Below are 19,376 nucleotides of genomic sequence, written 5' to 3'. Positions count from 1 at the left end.
TAGCTGTCTATCAATTTCATGTAAAATCCCTACTACATGTACGTGCTTGGGTTTCTGCGGTAACTGTTCAGGGAGCATGGGGTATGCTGCAGTACAGTAGCTCGAGGTTTTGCCTGGGTACATTGCCGTGCGACCCAAATACCCAGGCAAAACATCGAGCTACTGTACTGCAGCTAGGGGTATGTGTGTTACCTTGTAAATAGACAATGCGTTGTTCAGAAGTTCATCACTGTTTCCAATAACAAATGGAATTTTCCCTTGAGAGATCGATGGGAACATGGGGAATGCAACCAACACACTATTCGAGCACCGCCGTAACTAGTGTCTAATGACAGAGGGTAGAAAAGTCCAAGTGTCATACGCTGTATGTTCCTGTGTGCCTCCGCTCTGTATCATGTCCTCAATCAATGCATCGTCGTTTTTACATCCATGAACGCATGTACGATATACCATAGATCCTTGAGAAAAACGTTTTTCTCGAGGGTCTATGGATATACTAGTGGTGATTGAACTTGCAATAGATGGAGAATTATCATTTTCTCTGAACACTCTTGACACCCACAAAAAAGTGGCATCAGAACATTACGTAACAATACAGTACTGATCTATAATGACATGAAGTATCAAAGATGTTAAAAAAGTGGTCCTCAATTTTCAAAGAAAGAGAGACAATCAACCTTGAAACTTAGCAATACCTTTCATTTCCCATAGTTTCTCTGACTTTTTGTGTGTGTAAAAGAGTATAAAAATTAATGTTATAACAAACTTATTTCAATTCTCAAATATACACTTTCAGGTCACAGGGTCAATAATGACATTGTTAAAGATTTCTCTGCAAACTCTACAAGGGTGCTGGCCCTCCTAACCCTTTGCATATTCAGAAACTTTCCCTCATGACTCCTGCCATTTAAAAAAATTCTGAGACACTTTTTGAAAGATCCTTAAGACAGCTTGGACTCACACAAATTTCGGCCACATATCTCAAAGCATTGAAACAAAACGTAGGGAAAACCGATTTTTGAAAGGTTATGCCAATTACCTGTCACATGAAAGTTATGTAAATAACGGTGACACTATTGTAACCAAAATGTTCCCCTATATCTAGGCTTTCCGAATATATATAATTTACGGGGGTTCTGAGCTTATTAACCACCAGAGAATTGTTAGATGAAAGAGGTCAATTTCTTGTCTTGAAACCTTAAAACCCTTTTGCCACCAAGTCAATTTTTGTCACCCTTATAAAATATACCTAAGTTAATTTTTGTCAGATTTTTTCTAAAATTTTGATAAAAAACTGTGGCCTATGAAATGTGTGCATTTGGTCCAAAATAATCAGAAAAGTTACAGAAAAGTTAATAAAAATTGGTAAAATGTTGCATTAAATTTTGGTGGGACACTCAAAGGGTTAACAAAGAACTCAGAACTGTCTGTGTAGATATCCATGTTGACCCTTTTCCTGCCAAGTCCATATTTCACCACAAGGTCAAGATGGTTAAAATTAATGAAACACAACGTATTCCATATGATGTATTTTAACATAATACTGTACATTTGAAGGCTGTTGAAAACAATACTGTAAAGTTGATTTTTTTTGGACAAGGGAAAAGATATGCTATAACATACCTAGCCAAGTGGGTGAAAATACGCCATTTTTTGGCTCAATACCGCTTTTTACTGACTTGGCTGATGGGAACGAAGTGATACAGTTATTACTGTCTGGCAGGAAAAGGGGTAAAATGTTCAAACCATGGTCCCTCCAGACCTTGGTCAAACTAATGTAGCCATAGTCCCTCCACTTGTGGGACCATGATGTAGCCAAGAAGCTCAGTACCATCGACTTTTTCATTTTCAGTTGAAGTCTATCATTTAGAAAAAACCAGCTAACCACATACTGCCATACTGATGAGGTTTTTGGAGAATATTTTCAACAAAGTCACCATCCTGTGATTGTGAAAGCGAAGATGTCAACTTCAAGCCTAGAATCACTGCGAATGCGATTGCAGAGCCTTGACTCCAGAGCTCAGAAGGAAAAACAAGAAAAAGAAAAAGATGATACAAGTCATAGTCATACTGGAACACTGACTTTGGACATCACAGGTAATATTTTAACTGTGTGAAGGAAACATAACTTGTGCATACTTGTAACAAAGTGCTGACCAGTTGCAGAAACTGTCACATTGAATGATGGGATTCCGTCACAGTTTTGCCTACTATATGTAATTCACAGTGTCCATGTTCCCCACTCTTTTTTGCTCACAAACTTGCAGTTCTGAAATGGAAGGTTAGCATCAGGAGATGGATTTAGGTTGGGGCGGTTTAGTTCCATTTCAGTTATTGTGTCAAATGTTTGTTCAAAAAACCTGTCTATAGTTTACTGTACACCTCCAACAGCAGTTTATAATGTCTACAAGAAGTACTCATCATGTTTTTTTGTTGAATTACGTATTTCCAAACTGTCATTTATGGTCAATGAGTTTTGTTTGCCATACACCTTTTAACTATCCACAGTCCCTTCCACGATATGAGAAAAATGTGATGGTGGGTCTTTTGAGGTCTTGTGCTAACCGAAAATGTCAAATAGGAAAGTCTTATCACTGAACAATTTAAAGGAGATAAAGCCAGCTTAGTCAGAAAACTTTCAAGGCTACTAAAATTATGTTTAAAGTAAGGGAATAAAATCAAGTGTAATTTTAATGCTCACCTGCACATTACAAATTTGTAATGTCACGATGATGTGAACAATATCTGTCTTGAATTCTTTCCAGATCACACATCATGGATCAATAAAATCGTTGGATCCGGCAACAAACCAGAAAACTGGATTGAGTACTTGAACTACGTTGAGTTCAGAAGGCACTATCAGGATAAACAGAGTCGTTATCAGTATCTCTACAGTGTCTACACCAGAGCTGTTCAACAGATGCCACTGGATGAAAATAAGAGGAATTTATCATATGCCAAGATACACATTAGATTTGCTCTCCTCCAAGGGTAAGCAGTGGTCTACACAGTTTGGAGAATCAGAGGGGATGAGGGATGGCCAACTGACATTTCAATACATATTTGCATATTCTTTGGTTTTATGAACAATTCTTTTGTATGGCTATTAACATATGAATAGGATGCTCCAAAAACAGAGGGGTGGCTTACCTGTCAAAGCCCTATTGTGGAGATATCTGCATGTTTGTAACTGTAAAACTTCATAACGTTCTCCTGCCCTCTGTTTAAAACTTCAATAGATGTAGTTGGACTGACTCTCCTTACAACTATCTTCATAAAACTTTATTGTATCATAGATAGAAACAAGTATCAGTGCTGATACATACACCACTGATGTGTACATGTATGTTTTTATCGACAAGATGAATCATATAATATATGCCTTAAAATTACATTGATGAGTCATACAAGTGAAAGACTTTTTAGCTCCGCTGTCAGCGACGCGGAGCTTATCAAATAGGCTGATTTTCCGTCGTCCGTCGTCGTCCGTCAACAATTGCCTTCTCCTCTGAAACCGCAAGTCCAATTGCTTTGAAATTTTATATGCAGTTCACTTGGGGTGACCTCACTTAAGTTTGTTCAAATTGTGGTGATATTTGCATATTTGTATTTTGGGGGCATTTTTTGGTGTTTTTGGTAAAAAATCTCCTCTGAAATCGCTTGTCCGATTGCTTTTAAATTTAATATGCAGTTTACTTAGGGTGACTACAGTCAGATTTGTTCAAATCGTGGTGAAATTTGCATATTTGTATTTTTAAGGCAATTTTTGTCATTTTTGGTAAAAAAATCTTTAAAAATCTTCTTCTTCAAAACTACAAGTCAGATAGCTTTGATATTTGGTGCATATGTCCCTAGGGATAATCTATTTCAGATTTGTTCAAATTGTGCAGAAATATGCAAATTTGCATTTTTAAGACAATTTTTGCCATTTTTGGTCAAAAAATGTTTTTTTCAAAAAGTACTGGTCTGATAGTTTTGAAATTTGGTATACAGGTTTCTATAGATGAACTTAGTAATATATAGTGAATTTCTGATGAAATCTGTAATTTTGTATTTTTGGGGCAATTTTTGCCATTTTTGGTCAAAAAATGTGTATTTCCAAAACTGCTCATCTGATAGCTTTGAAATTTGGTATACAGGTTCCTACAGATAAACTTAATGATATTTATTGAAATTATGATGAAATCTGCAATTTTGTAATTTTAGGTTAATTTTTTCCATTTTTGGTCAAAAAATGTGTATTTCTAAAACTACTCATCTGATAGCTTTGCAATTTGGTATACAGGTTCCTACAGATCACCTTAATGATATTTATTGAAATTATGATGAAATCAGTAATTTTGTAATTTTGGGGCAATTTTTGCCATTTTTGGTCAAAAAGTGTGTTTCTCAAAAAGTACTGTTCTGATAGCTTTGAAATTTGGTATACAGGTTTCTACAGATGAGCTAAGTAATATATATTGAATTTCTGATGAAATCTGTAATTTTGTATTTTTGGGGCAATGTTGCCATTTTTGGTCAGAAAATTTCATTCTCAAAAAACTACTCATTGGATAGCTTTGGTTGACATGTTCCTAGGGATGATCCGATGTGATATATTCAAAGTATGATGAAATTGTGTATTTTTGCAGCTTATTCTAGCCACTTTTTTCTGGCCATTGCATTGAGCTACCAAAGATTTCCACCTTCTTCATCACACATGTGTCAAAAATATTACTCTCTACATAAACACAGCGGAGCTATATCGGCCGCTAGGTCGCTTGTCTTGAAGAAAGAATCAGTTTTGCAAACAAATAAGGCTTACATATCCTGTGATTGTGACAATGCATTATGCAGTATATTGGAAAATGTCACAAAAGGAACTTACACGAAATTTGGCTGATAAAACAATTTTTAGCTACTGTAGACTATAGTCTATAGAAGCTATTGGGATGGGTATCCGTCCGGCGTCCGGCGTCAGTCTGTATGTATGTATGTATGTATGTATGTATGTATGTATGTATGTATGTATGTCCGTTTGTGAGGCGTCCGTCCACTCAAATATCTTCAGAACCGCAGTACTTACTGATTTGATATTTGTTGTGTAGATGAAAAATATGATTTTGAGAAACTATTTTTTTTATTTTTTTTTTTATTTTTTGATATTGTTGAAAATAGGCAAATTAATGCCAAAAAAGGCGTTTTTGGTAAAAAATCATCTTCTTCATAACCGCTGGTCAGACAGCTTTGTTATTCGGTATACAGGTCCCTAGGGGTAACCCAACTGAGATTTGTTCAAATTGTGATGAAATATGCAAATGTGTATTTTTAGGAATTTTTTTGTCATTTTTGGTCAAAATTTGATTTACATTGTATGTAATTCTTGTACTGTATAACCCTATCAATTCACCCAGAAAAAAATAATCAATATGATTTTAAATAATTGAATTAATTAGGAAATCATCAAAGCCAAAATAATTTTAGTGTAGAATTATCAGAAAGTTCAACTTTTTTGACAGTTCATAGTGAAATGCTTACTATCTTGGAGGATTGAAACATGTAAAGGCAACTTTCCTGAATCCCAAACTTTGACATATTCTGAACTGTCATTTATTGTGCCCTGTATGTTATCTAAAAGAAATTGCTCAAAATAGTCAATAGAGATAGAGAAAGTTCTAATTTCCATTTATGGTTGACTTGGTAAGGATAAAATAAAATTACTTTTTGAGGAAAAAATAGATTGGTCAATTAAAAGAGTGGTCAAAGTGATAGGGTTTTTATGGTAAAGCTTGGCTGTAAGATTCCTCATGTGCTATTTATAGCAATTATGCAATCTGTGTAAACAGTGCAATGAAAGTTACATGATTCCTTATAATGCTTTGATGACCTTGAACTTCTTAAGTTTCAAACATTTATCTCTTCAGTGTGCTTTCTCTGAGTATGTACAGTCTCAACTTATTCAACAGAACTTACCTGCAATGTTAATTTGAAAGTTAAAATGTGCTTGGTTAATAGGATGAAAATACTGATAAAGGTAACCAGCTTAAGATTCTTTATAACCTGACAGATATGCTGTTTTTTTATTTTTTTATGACGTAAATCTTGATTTAAGCAAGTCTTGTTTACAGAATGTAATTAACTCTCGTTTATTAGCTACTATAGACTATAGACTAATATTGTCTATAGAAGCTATTGGGATGGGTATCCATCCGGCGTGCACCGTCAGTCTGTATGTATGTATATATATATATGTATGTATGTATGTATGTATGCAAATTAGCACCAAAAAAGGCGTTTGTAGTAAAAAATCTTCTTCATAACCACTGGTCGGACAGCTTTGTTATTTGGTATACAGGTCCCTAGGGATAACCCAACTTAGATTTGTTAAAATATGCAAATCTGAATTTTTACGGATTTTTTTTTCCATTTTTGGTCAGGCCATCCTGAAATGAGCTATCAAAGATATCCACCTTCTTCATCAATACATGTGTCATGAAAGGTTATTCTCTACATAACACAGCAGAGCTCTGTCAACTGTTGAGTTGCTTGTTTTTTCAAAACCGCTGGTCAGACAGCTTTAATATTTGGTTTACAAGTCCCTAGGATGACCTTAGTGAGATAATTTCATACAGTCAGGAAATACTTAATTTTGTATCCATGTCTATAGTAGCTTCAGGGACTTTGGCCCTATGTTTTTATTTGACCAACAATTGTATTTTCAGAGAGGAAGACGTAGAGGATGGTAGAATGCAATTCCAGTATGCCAGGGCTAACCTTAGAACCATAGCATTGGTACATGTGGCAGCTGCTCAGTTTGAACTTGAACATGGTAAGAAAGAAACCCAGCAGTACAATCATCTTTTAAACTATACAATGTCTTTTTAAGAATTCTCAGTACCTTTAACCCTTTCCTGCCGAGCGCCCCTGTCCGTTATCCTGCCAAGTCGGTCAAAACCGGCCCCCTTTTCCGTGTCTACAGAAGATAGGCTCTCCTGCACGCTTTCCTGCCAGGCATTTGGCGGGAAAATACCGCATTTTCGGGGTACGATTACCGACCATATACGTGTTAGACTTCAAAAATTTTTTGCATGCCCGTATAGAGGGGCAACCGCTGATGAGGTTGTGTCCAGAAAATGACGAGGTCACGGGCGTTGTTTGCCCCGGGGGACGTGCACTTTTATGCCCTTTTCTAGCTTACTTTTGCGGAAGTAAAGCTCGTTCGCCGGCACGCACGGCCACACCGGGGAAACATCACCTCTCTCGTGGGTTAGTAGAAGACCCAGGGTTAGTGCTATGGGTGAGGCAGCACCCTCAAACCTGTCCTGTTCCCCTGGGTTGTGTCACTTGGCCACGTACTTTGAACGACTTGGAAGAGTCGCACAGTGCAGTCTGCTTTGACGTAGTGTCAACGACATAGCTCCGCCATTGAAGGAAGGCGTGTACGTAGTTTGGCCAGTTCAGTGCACACTTAGCTCGTTAGTGTTACCGTTTCCTAATAGGTTAGTTGTGCAGTTGTTACTAAGGTGCAGTTTTGTACCACCTTAGCTCTGGACAGTGCAACTGCTCTATGCACTAACCCAAACGACAGATGGTTGGTACAACGTCTACATCGCACGAGCACAGCCTCCGTTGGGCTGTGCCCCTCCCACGTGATACAACGCACGTTCATCCATTACTATAGCGTCCTTACGGATCTGCCAAAAACGAAAGTGGGGGTAAAAACAAAACAAACGAAAATATGCGATCATAGATAGTATTTTATTCGGGAATAATTTACATTATGCCGAACAATAAATCTCGGAGTCTGTCTCGACGTCCGAGTGCATGGTCCGTGTTTCAAAAATTACAATCGGGGTGGCAGATCCGTGTTTCAAAAATTATAATAGGGGGAATTGTACAAAATAATCCGTCTAAACAAAACAAACGAAAATATGCGATCCATAGATAGTATTTTATTCGGGAATAATTTACATTATGCCGAATAATAAATCTCAGAGTCTGTCTTGACGTCGAGTGCATGGTCCGTGTTACAAAGATTACAATCGGGGGATTGTACAAAATAATCCGTGTTTCAATTTACAATCAGCGGATCGTAAAGCACAAACAAACGGCACAACCGTGCTCAAAATGTGATCATGGTCCGTGTTAAGAATACAGTCAAGCCATTGTTAGGCGAAGCTGTCCCCTGTCCGTTATTTACGTCGGGTTCTCTTGCTGATGGGTGTCGTCGGGGCTGTGTGAGTAGAGGTCTGCACGCCAACGCTCCTCTTACCTCGTAGCATCATGCGATGATGAAAAGCCGCAAAACACTCGCCCTCGTGAAGATGAACCCCGCACAGACTACATCCTTTGAACGTCTCAGACAGTCGTCCGCTCGCAGTGGTCTTACCCTCTCTGCTGCATACTTTACAGCATTTCTGCCGCCCCTCCAAACGGCTGACAACGTGCATCGGCTGATTTTGTGGATTGATGTACGAGGCAAGAGAAACGGTGGCCTCGACCTCTCTCACACTGGGCTGCGATCGCCCACAATAACCGCCAATGAGTTGTTTCCCGACACGCAGATGAAACATCTTATGGGTCAGCTTACTATCAGGGTGTACATGCTTGAAGCATATATATGCATTTACCAGGGCAACATCAATCAGGTAACATGCCAGATATGTCCACCATCTGTGGTTCTTGCGCCCAGTGTGAAAGTACTTGCGCTTCTGGTTGGCTCGGTCGACGCCTCCCATGTACCGGCGATAATTATACAGCGACAGAGGCACTTGTCGCTGCTCGTCTCCCTCCCCCACTGGCACGCACTCCAAGGGTGGATAGACCGTATTCAAGATCAGCACCTGAGCGTTACTATCCTGATAAGCAGTGATGTTAAGACGAGAGTCCGTTCTGGTCGTGGCTTTCATATCCCCAACAGACAGAGGAAGGCGCTTCCTCTTACCCGGCGGAATTAATTGAGGGGGCATGGTGCGACGATTACGGCGGTTAAAACTCCCGACCATGTAGATCCCGGTCTCCATCAGCTCTCTAGCAGTAACGACCGTGCTAAACAGGCTATCACAGAATAGGCTGTGATTATATCCACAGAATGGCTGGACCAGCTCCATAGTAATTCTTTTCACCACACCTCGCTCCTGCCGTCTCCCATCAGTCCGATCCCGAAATTTCACACCTAGGTACGGTGCAAAGTTAGCGATGTATGCAGTGGTGGAGTCGCACAGCTGCCATATCTTGAAACCGTCTCGATCAGGCTTATGCGGTAATCTCTGCTTAAATTTAGAACGGCCCTTAAATCGCACCATGCCCTCGTCGATGGAGATCTCTCTACCCATCTTATAATTATTACGCACCTGTCAACTATGGGCTCCATCCATGGATTGATTTTATAAAGGGGATCCTCCTGACACCGACGTCGGCGGCGTGCCTCATCAGGATCACGACGTGGATCGTTCTCTGGGTCTGCCAGATGAAAGTATCGCATAAGCTGCTGAAAGCGACTGCGGGTAATCACAGTAGAAATACCCTGGTTTCTCAGAAAGGGATCGCTAGACCAATAATCCTCCACTGATGATTTACGGTCGATACCCATACAGACTAAGACGCCAATGAACGCCTGCACCTCTCGGTAGTCAGCGTTACGCCAGTATTTATCTATTTTCCTAGCGATATATCGCTGGTGGAATTTGGCGTATTTATTAGTCTCGTCCTTGGCCAATCTGATCAGTGTAGCTGGAATAAACTTAAATAAGTAATCGAGCTCACGGGAGTGGCTGGGCAAGGTGAAAGTCGGTCCTCTCTCATGGTCAAAATCGGTCTCCTCAAATATATTAGCATCGGTAGTCTCCGACATACGCCAGACAGGAGGGGTGTCGTCCTCCGCCAACACAGCAGCAACGTCATTATCGTCGTCAGAGCTTGCCTCACCTACATACTGCCTGTCATAAAAGTCATCGTCCTCTGCCGCATCCTCGTCAACCTCCGAGTCGGACTCAGCGGTGATATCACCGTCGTCTGGGCGTCTGGGCCTGAACTCGCCCGTAGCGGCATCAAGGATCATATCTGGCTCAAAATCAGGTGGGCTATCCTGATAACGAACCCTCCGCACTATCTTTTTCGGCGGGGACATCGCAGCACACGAAACTATGGCAGGAGCGGGCTGGGCAGCCTCTGCTGATGACGAGGACTCAAGCTCTTTCGCACTGGGCACAGGAACCTCTCCTGACGCAGGATGAGGGCTCATGGTGCACGCAACAGGTGGTGTCTCTCCCGGAGCAGCCGGGGGAGAACCAATGGCATCAGCCGTCTCGTTACTCACTGTCTCACTAGCAGCAGCAGACGTAGTCTGTGCAGGTGAAGTATCTCCCACAAGAGCAGATGTAGTCTCTGCAGGTGAAGTAGTCTCTCCCGGAGCAGCCGGGTGAGAACCACTGGCAACCGGTGACCCGTCATCATCCTCATCGGCAGAACGATCGGTCTTACGTTTACGCTTACCACTGGGTTTTTCAGCCGGAGATAGCTTCGCCTTACGGGAGCGTTTCTTGCCCGACTTCTTAGAACGTTTACTAGGGACATCACAACGATCGCTACCACTACCGCCCGGAGACTCTGCATCTTTGAGCTTCAGTCGTCTGCTCGCCTTCAGAAAACTTTTGCGGTCCGTCAAGCTCATGTCTGGAACAGTGTCGACAGACTAGCAGGTCCCTCCCTTTTAAAGCCACAGGGAAACAAAGCCCTGGACATGATTGGACGCAGGGGTGTTTATATATGCATCCACCTGTTATTATAATGGACCTACGGCAATCAGTCCACCAACCGGCGCTGACATTCCTACCCGTCATGTAAATTGCCTGTCCGCACCATTTGATATGCTAATAATACTCATTTGCGATGCAAATCCCTCGAGCACTTAGCATAACATAGTCAATGTCATTAGCATCTCAACTTGACATTCCGTCCAGCTGGGTACGTGGCATGCGCACCTGCCACCAAGGACGTTGGCCCAAGCCCATGTTTAGTACGGGTGGGAAACCCGTATCTTTAACCTCATGTCCCTTCTAAGTACGCCTGCACAGGGCGTATTGTCATTCAAGTCGGTGACAAGCCAACCCGACAGATTGCCCATTAAGCAGTAATGGACTGGCCGTCTCGTTCTTGTACGGCAATGAACAGTGCTTCAGCGGCTTGTTTAGGTCATAACCGTCGCCTGCCGAGCGGCTTACCCAACTAAGGCGGTCAAAGATGAAGGATGCCAAAATTGTCAACAGCTGTCTCGGCCTCGTCCGTTGGGCAAACATGGCTCCTTCAAATAACGTGGCCAGCACGTCTACGTCATCAGCGGTGATGACGACCCGTCATTGACGCCCGAGTGCGTAAAACTCGGAATATACCGACAGGTACCTCTACCTGAGTCGGTCATACTACGGTATAAACCAAACACAGGTCTGCCAACTCCCGTTAGACTCGGCTGTCAGCCGAACTTCACAGGGACAACATAGGCGTAACAAGTCGTGAACAACGGTTCACGCACCTAACCGCAGCCGCCAAGTCGGTGAACAATGGTATCAAATTTTGAGGCCATGTTCGTGAATGGCAAGGCTGAGGCGGTGTGTTTCGTTGCACGGCTTGAACGTCTAGAGCCAAGTGCAGCCGACAACGTCCGACATCTGAGTGGGTAGTTTTTTCGAGAAGGTAACAAGTCGGTTAAAAGCGGTGGTTACCTTCACAAATGTCGCTCAAGTCCGTTCGGATCAGTTCCATGTCAGGGACTAATCAAGCCGAGTCCGTCAAATCCGTCCGCACTTCCCGTCAATCAGGACCAAGTCCGTGATTTTCGTCTCGCACCATTGGCAAAAAATTGCACCGCCAGCTGAGGCGGTCTTAGGCGGTTGCCTTACAGATTAGCGTTGCCGAGACGGTCAATTTCGGCCGCAATCTATGTAGTGCCTCAGAGCCAAGTTAGCCCAAACTCCGCTAGAATACGTCACCGTGCTAACCTGCCAAGTACGCTACTCGTCCCCCCCAAAAAAACCAGTCCCCCACCGGGGTGGGGGACTGGCTGGGTAGCTTCCGCACCTTTCCCTGTCGTTGGACTCTCTGTGAACCCATTTCGAGAGCAAACGCCGTTCCTCGCCCAAAACTGTCCTCGAACGACCCCTAGCGCGAGCAAGGGTTTGCTACACGTAGTTCCGTCGACTAGGCAGGAAAGGGGGTACCAAAAAGTAGCCCGATTTCCACCGCCTTGGCAGGATAACGGCTGTGGCTGCTCAGATTCTAGCTACACCGAATTTCAAGCGGATTTTCACCGACTTGGCAGGAAAAGGGTTAAAACGAGTTTGCTGCTTGAGTGATTGAGTCATAAAAGTCTCAGGCAGTCAACCATATTTTCAATATGGGAGATTTCTACAACTGAAACACACAAGATTACATTTGTTACAGGAACTGAATTCCAGAAATGCCTAAAAAGATAAAAAAGATGACTGATTTTAGTTAGTGTCAAGAACAAACAGAAATTTTGAACATGATTACATTTGTGTTAAAATTACATGTATGTATGAAATCAAACTATTGCTGTGGTGAGAAGTCAACTTTTTACCCACAATACATTTCAAGGTCATGTAGTACACTCGTCCCTAGTACAAGGCGAATGTTATTTAAGGCAGCTACAATTCTTCTTTGTCTCCTTCACCTTTGATTTGTTAGAAAGTCTTGTAGCATTGCCATTTTGCACTATAGAGGTGTGCATGAAACTGAAAATACACAACATTTGGTTGATCTAACATGAACTTGTACTGAATCTCACTGTCCATGAACACAAAACACCCAAGATGGAAAGTTATTGCACATAAAACCTTGAACACACATTACATTGCTGCAAAATGAAATCTTGCAATAATGAGTATATTGCAGAACTTTATAAAAATATTAGTGTAAACTACATCGTAAACTGTAATACACAAGCAGGAACATGCTAATCTGTTCAATGGGACAGGGAGGTAGTGAATGTTCTAACTCGCTGAGTCAGTAGACTAGCACATTGCTGAATTCTCTGTAACAATGTAAGAATTTCTTGAAATTTCTTTGAATCAACTTGATACCAGTACCTTTTAAAATTTTCTAGTGGTGCATCAGTTAGACTAAATTTGGGACACGGTGGATGGCAATTATAGAGACAGTAAAGTTACTGTTCACTGACTGTTTCCATGTTCTTCCCTCAGATAACTCTGCTAAGAGTAAGAGTATCCTGAGAAAAGCCAAGCAAATGGAAGCTGAACCTCAGGAACTCTTGAACCAAGCAATGAGAAGACTGCTACAAGGAGACAAGGAACTCTACAATCTGGAAGAACATGGCATTAGGCTAGGTATGTGTCTAATTTGTGTCCACTAACTAGAATAGATGTGTGTATGAATACTTGGCAAGTTAAAAATGACAATCGTCATCCTGCCATCATGTGCATGATTTTGTACTGATCACATGCTTTTAAGCCACACAGACACGTCATCATTCTTCTGGAGATGTTTAAAGGGCGGAAAATAGGTTTAATAGATGTTTAAAGGGCGGAAAATAGGTTTAATAGTGCTGATGGCAAATGACATCATTTTTCTTTCATTAACATGCAAAAATAAATATTTGTCCGTATTTTCTGCAAGAACTATGAAAATAAAACCTGCCAGAGCTACTAAAAGTCACATTATTTCGTATGAATTTGTGACTCAGACTACAAGCTGCAACAACAGCCACGCATGCAACAAAAATTTTGTCCGAATTTTAGGCAGCGTCGTCTGATGTCACGAGTGTGCAGCTATATTTAGTAACAAACCTGAAATTGCGATCAGCGCTATTGTAACATGTTGTGACTTGTGTTTTGTTATAACTCAATTGATATTATTTTGTGTACAATTCATTGATTTCAGCTGTTAAGCTGAGTGAGTATGGTCAGTGCAGACAGCGTTCTTGGTTGGCAAGTGCCAGCAGTGGTAGCAATAGCAGTGATAGTAGCAAGAGTTCAGAGGACATTGTAGCAGCATCTTCATTCTCTGTGAACAGGTGAGAGTCAAACCTACTGCATTGTGTTTCACTCTGACATGGCTTGCTATTTCTGTTAACCCTTTTCCTGCCAGACAGTATCACTTCCCCGTCAGCCAAGTCAGTAAAAAGCGGTATTGAGCCAAAACATGACGTATTTTCACCCACTTGGCTTGGTCTGTTATAGCATCTTTAGTCCAAAAAATTCAAGTTTACAGTATTTATGTTTTCAACAGCTTTCAATTGTACAGTATTATGTTAAAATACACGGCTCTGTACTCAGTGTTCTCCCCAGGCCATTTTAGCGTAGCGGTCCCGCTACGCTTTCGCCTCTCCCCGCTACGCTTTCATTCTCCCCGCTACGCTTTAAAATATTCCCGCCATCCTTTAGTTCACACGCTCTGCGTAGCTACCAGCTGTTGCATGCATTGTCTACACATTAGCGCTCACTGCAACTTTCAACCTGGTGAAAGAGTGGAAGGTGTGAAGTATGGTATGCGTCCGATAAGTTGTCCGTAAGTGTTGAGAGGAACTTTAAAACAATAGAAGAATCGGCTGGGTTGTTCACAAGTTTTCATTCTACAACGACTATTACGACCAACATTCAACAAAGACCTTTAGTCGGTATACATCGAGGACAAGTATTCACAGAGTTAGGCGGTGTAGCACTAGCGGGGCCTTTGATCACATTCCCATGCTTTGATCAACGAAATGGACCGCAAAAGAAACAAAAGAAGCAGTTGACTAGTGAGGTTGATTATGATTTTGCGCGATGATCTTTTTTTTTTGTCCGAATACGATCACGATCGCGATCGCGTTCACATTGCACAAATTCCAATATGGCGGCGGCCATGTTGGCCGACGTGTTTATAACGTGTTGACATTGATCCTGGCGTCGCGTGTGGTTCCACTCTGACACGTTCTCTGAAAGATTTTACACCTGATTTTCGAGTGATTCTAGTCATACTTAGTTCATGTCTTGTGATCATCTTGGTGGTATTTTTAAAATGAAGAATCGAACGACGATGTTCAGTGGCAGTGGTAGTTATGCGGGGGGGCGCTGGTTGAAATTGATCCCCGTGATGAAACATTATTCGCGGTGTTTGTTGTTCAAAAATGATATAAAACTCAATTACATTTGAATTGTATAAAGCTTAAACTTGTGAATTTTCCTCTTTGTTGGCAATTTTTGACAATTTTATTAGCAGTATATGTATTAATGATACTCAAATCAGACGAACCACTTCTTGCTTTCAATCTGAACTTGCTGTTACTGTTTGAATCTTCTATTTTAATTGCAATTCTACTATACTGTGATGATTTATTTAAGTGTAATAAAGAGTTTCCATGATGTTCAAATTGCATACTTGTGTGTTACCATTGCATTTTGTTGTGAGTGTTTATGAATGCGTGGGTGCATGTGCAAGCTTGTATCCATATGCAAATATAAATTAATGATATGCAAATGATTATGCAAATTAGCCGCTACGCTTTTGCTTGATCCTGGGGAGAACACTGTACACCATATGGAATATGTTTTGTTTCATTAATTTTAACCATCTTGACCTGATGGTGAAATATGGACTTGGCAGGAAAAGGGTTAATGTAGACTGTGCCTCAGGGACAGATATTCAGACTTTTACAATACTGATTATTATGGCCTACCACTTGATAGATAGGGCTCATTTTGAAGCCTATGGGGTAAATAAAGTTTTTCAGAGTTGAGCAAAATTTTAAATCTTTCAATTTCGAGGTACGAAAGTTATGAATCACAACAAGGGTGTTTAGAAGAAATTTACTCTTAACTTCCTAAGTTGACTTAGAGATTAAGGTAGTATGCGCCTCGAAAATGAAAGACTTAAACATTTGCTCAAAGTTTCTTCAAGGAATCTTTCAACTACCCTCCTTCAAAATCAAAAATAAAAGTCAGTGGTCACCTTGCAAAGTTTGGTACCAGAGAAACAAATTACGCAAGATTTACTGATGCCGCCACCCTCGTGTTAACTCTATGGAGAAAAAATAAATTTTTGATTCTCGAAAAACTAAGATCTTTAAAATGAGCCCCCACAAGAGATAGAAAAGAATTGTGAAAGTTTTTGTGTCCGAATAACTGTCCCTGAGGCGCATTTTCCCGTAAATGAATATCGCAAGTCATAGGGGACACTGAGTAGTGTAAAGTGTAAGCAATCATTAAAACCATTTTGTTGTTTTCAGTTCACAGAGCTGTACTCCATCTCTCAATCAACATGGTGGTGGCAGTGATACCCACATGGCAGTCGACACTACCGTCAGCTTCAAAACTGGAAATAGGTAAGAAAACACATCAAGACACAGTCAGTTGGTTCATCCCAGCTTGGAACTATTTTATGTACAGAATGTTTTTGTACCAAATGAAATAAGTATTGCAGAACAAAATCATTGTTTCTAAATGCGAAAGTAGTCTAAGGTCCTTACTTGAGGACTTAATGCTATCCAAAGCTGCTTTGTTCAAACACTGAAACTTGGGTGTACTAATACATTCTACCCTGTCTAAACTGGAAACCTGTCAACACTGAACATCTTTTCTAGTCCCTTCCACATAGAAATAGAATGCCATGTTTAAGGAAACTCTATAAACCAAACACCTCTGTAAACCAAAGTTTTCTCAGTCCTTTGGTGTTCGGTTTAGACAGTTTTACTGTACCAATAATATCACAACTGCTCAAAGTTCTTAATACAATTGTCAATAGCTTGACCTCCATTGCATCAAGAATTCAAATTTGTCATTGTTTTTGTTCTGAGGAGACCAACTTTGTGATCACTTTTTAACTGAATACACACAAATATCATCTGTATTTCCAGACAGGAATTTAAATTGTTTTCTGTTCTGTGCAGATCGTCAGCATCAGATGGGAACACAAGCTCTGATAAAGACACCATACCATTGCAAGCCCCAAGTACAGCACAGAGAAACAATGCCAGCAGACGAGATCATGTAAGTTCCTTCTGTAATGAAATTTTTATGTTGTCCCAGTTGAACCTTATCACCATCATGGTTTGGCCCGACCCTGCTGTTATCGAAAGTGATACTAGACTTGTGATGTCACCAATATTTCTTCAAATTGAAAGCGCAAGTGTGAAACGCTATCTTTGATGTGCTTCGGAATACTATTCACTACATGTACAGTGTGCGAAGCATTGTTTGGTACTCATCCAGTGAGTCCCTTGAAACAGTCAAGAGTGAATGTGCAGATGCAGCCACAGGGGTTGGGGTCCCTGGAAACAATAAAAATGTTACAGAACAGGCGTTTCGTACGGCTTTTTATGACATGCGAAATTCTATTGTTCTCAATAGTAGATGTATGATAATATGAAGTTATCACAAAACTACAGTAAATTTTGCTAGGACATTAGCATGGCATATTGTGCGCCAGACACAAAGTGGATGGCTGTGTGAAGCAGTTATGTCCTCATGGATCCCTTTTGGCATTTTCATAATAATCTTATTATTACACTTCTTAAATTCATGACTAGGGTGTCATATTTATTATCTTGCTACATTAACCCTTACAAAACAGCAGCCATTTTAACGGACTCATTGGTTCATTTGACAGTGCAAGAAGGTCAAAATGTTGACATTGTATAATTCTTTCTCTTTAATATTGCAGCCATACCAAGTCAGCCTGAGTGCCAGTAAGAGTGTGAAAGGATCAGTGTTCACTCCAGACACTAAGATGTCTCTCAGCTCTGCCAGTGTTGGACCTCACAGGATGCCAAGAAGGTAAGACAGCCGGTAAAACTCTGGAAGACTTGGTGCAATGACACTCATAATCACTCTAGTCACAAAAAATAATTCTGATTTGCTTATATTCCGTGCATTTCCATGTGTACTACTACAAGACAGAGAAAACACTTGCTTTTGAGCTTGGCCATTCAACATTATTCTTGGGCTTTGTTTCACAATAAAATGTAGATAAACATATATATCTTGTCATTTGGATAACTTGGATTCATAGAGTGGGAACTCTGTATTTTTGTGGTACACATAAGGCTGCTGGCCATTTTCAATGTCAAATATCAGTAAATTTGAGATTATGTACACCTCTACCCCAAAATTTGCATTTCCCGTTTTCAGTATTATCAATCTTAACTACAAAACCGAATAGTTTAAATTTTCCTTGAGCAAAGTGTGAGTAAAAGATGAAATATTTCATTGTCAATGTGTGTATTACTGTAATGTAAAAATTTATCTTGCAGCTCTCAGAGATTTGGAGGAGCTGTCAGATTCAAGAAAACCAACCTTCCAAAAGTGCGAGAGAATGTTGGACCAGAAGACGATGATGATGACAATGGAGATGATGATTATAGGATACTACATGGAGTCAGACCACTGGATGAAGTTGATGGACCAGAAGACAAAAATGACAAGTGTGATAGTGGCTCTCCAAGTTGCAGAAATACTAAAACATTTCCTGTTGATGCTGGCAAAGGTTCTGGTGGAACTGAGAAACACTTAAAAGAAAATTTGGGCTCATTCCCGTCGACTGTGGATCTCCTCAGAACGAAGTCTTTTATAAACAGACCTAGCAAGGGCAACTTGGAGGATGTTTCTACATCTGGTGACAGGAACAGTTCCAGCTCAGGTATTTCCCAGTGTCTGGACTTCAACATTGCTAAAGGAAGTGGACAGAGACAGGCTTCTAGAGGGATGTCAAAACCTTTCCCTGCTGCCATGGATGAAATTCAAAGCCAACCAGTCACTGGTAGGAATAAAAGAGATACTGCCAAATCATTGTTTAGGCAGTCTGCCTTGACTATGATAAAAGAAAGCCCAGCGACTGGAAATGTCGAGAAAGATGAAAATGTCACAAAAACACCTTCTGTTTCAAACACTGTCGTTCAAACAAGTGGAACACCTCAGATGCCCCGGCTGTTTTCTCGGCTTCAGCAGCCGCCACCGACCAAACAAGAGCACAGCAGTGTCAGAGGTCACACCCAGCAACATGCTAAGCATGATGGGAATGATGCGATGGAAGTTGACATGGTTGATGTGGACGAAGTCAGAGCAGCGCCACCACAGTCGATGCAGGTGTCACATTCAGAGACTAATCAGGTCAGCCAGGCTGGCGTTGTGGGTTCTTCAACCTGTATGCAAACACCACAGCCAAAATTACAATACAGGTATATATGTGTGTTGTTTCTGTCACAAGAGGGCGCTCTCTCCTGAAATTACAACTGCTACAGGAACCAGCATGTCATTGAAGGAAATGTGCATTGATAACCAAATTGTTTAGAAAGATTTTTTTATTTAAAGCTCCAAAGGCTGTATCTTTTGGCTATTTTTTCAGAACTTTTGTTCTGCAGTGAATCCCAAAACCGTAATTTAATGCCA

The 19,376-nt window shown here is 40.9% G+C and overlaps 1 protein-coding gene across 2 annotated transcripts in view; it reads left to right on the top strand.

Moving 5' to 3' along the window:
* LOC139142862 (dual specificity protein kinase TTK-like) overlaps positions 1–19,376 on the top strand; it is a 44,143-nt gene that overhangs the window by 2,390 nt on the left and 22,377 nt on the right. For both annotated transcript variants that reach the window (XM_070713034.1, XM_070713035.1), the window contains exons 2-10: positions 1,853–2,097; positions 2,766–2,991; positions 6,702–6,808; positions 13,197–13,340; positions 13,894–14,026; positions 16,220–16,315; positions 16,880–16,979; positions 17,653–17,765; positions 18,242–19,165. In XM_070713034.1, the coding sequence (XP_070569135.1) occupies positions 1,962–2,097; positions 2,766–2,991; positions 6,702–6,808; positions 13,197–13,340; positions 13,894–14,026; positions 16,220–16,315; positions 16,880–16,979; positions 17,653–17,765; positions 18,242–19,165 (1,979 nt within the window). In that variant the 5' untranslated portion in view covers positions 1,853–1,961. The remainder of the gene's footprint in view (positions 1–1,852; positions 2,098–2,765; positions 2,992–6,701; positions 6,809–13,196; positions 13,341–13,893; positions 14,027–16,219; positions 16,316–16,879; positions 16,980–17,652; positions 17,766–18,241; positions 19,166–19,376) is intronic.

This window comes from Ptychodera flava, chromosome 10 (assembly GCF_041260155.1).
Source record: "Ptychodera flava strain L36383 chromosome 10, AS_Pfla_20210202, whole genome shotgun sequence".
NCBI classification, from domain to species: Eukaryota; Metazoa; Hemichordata; class Enteropneusta; family Ptychoderidae; genus Ptychodera; species Ptychodera flava.
Note: the sequence above shows the minus strand (reverse complement) of the source record. Positions and strands in the feature narration are given on the sequence as shown.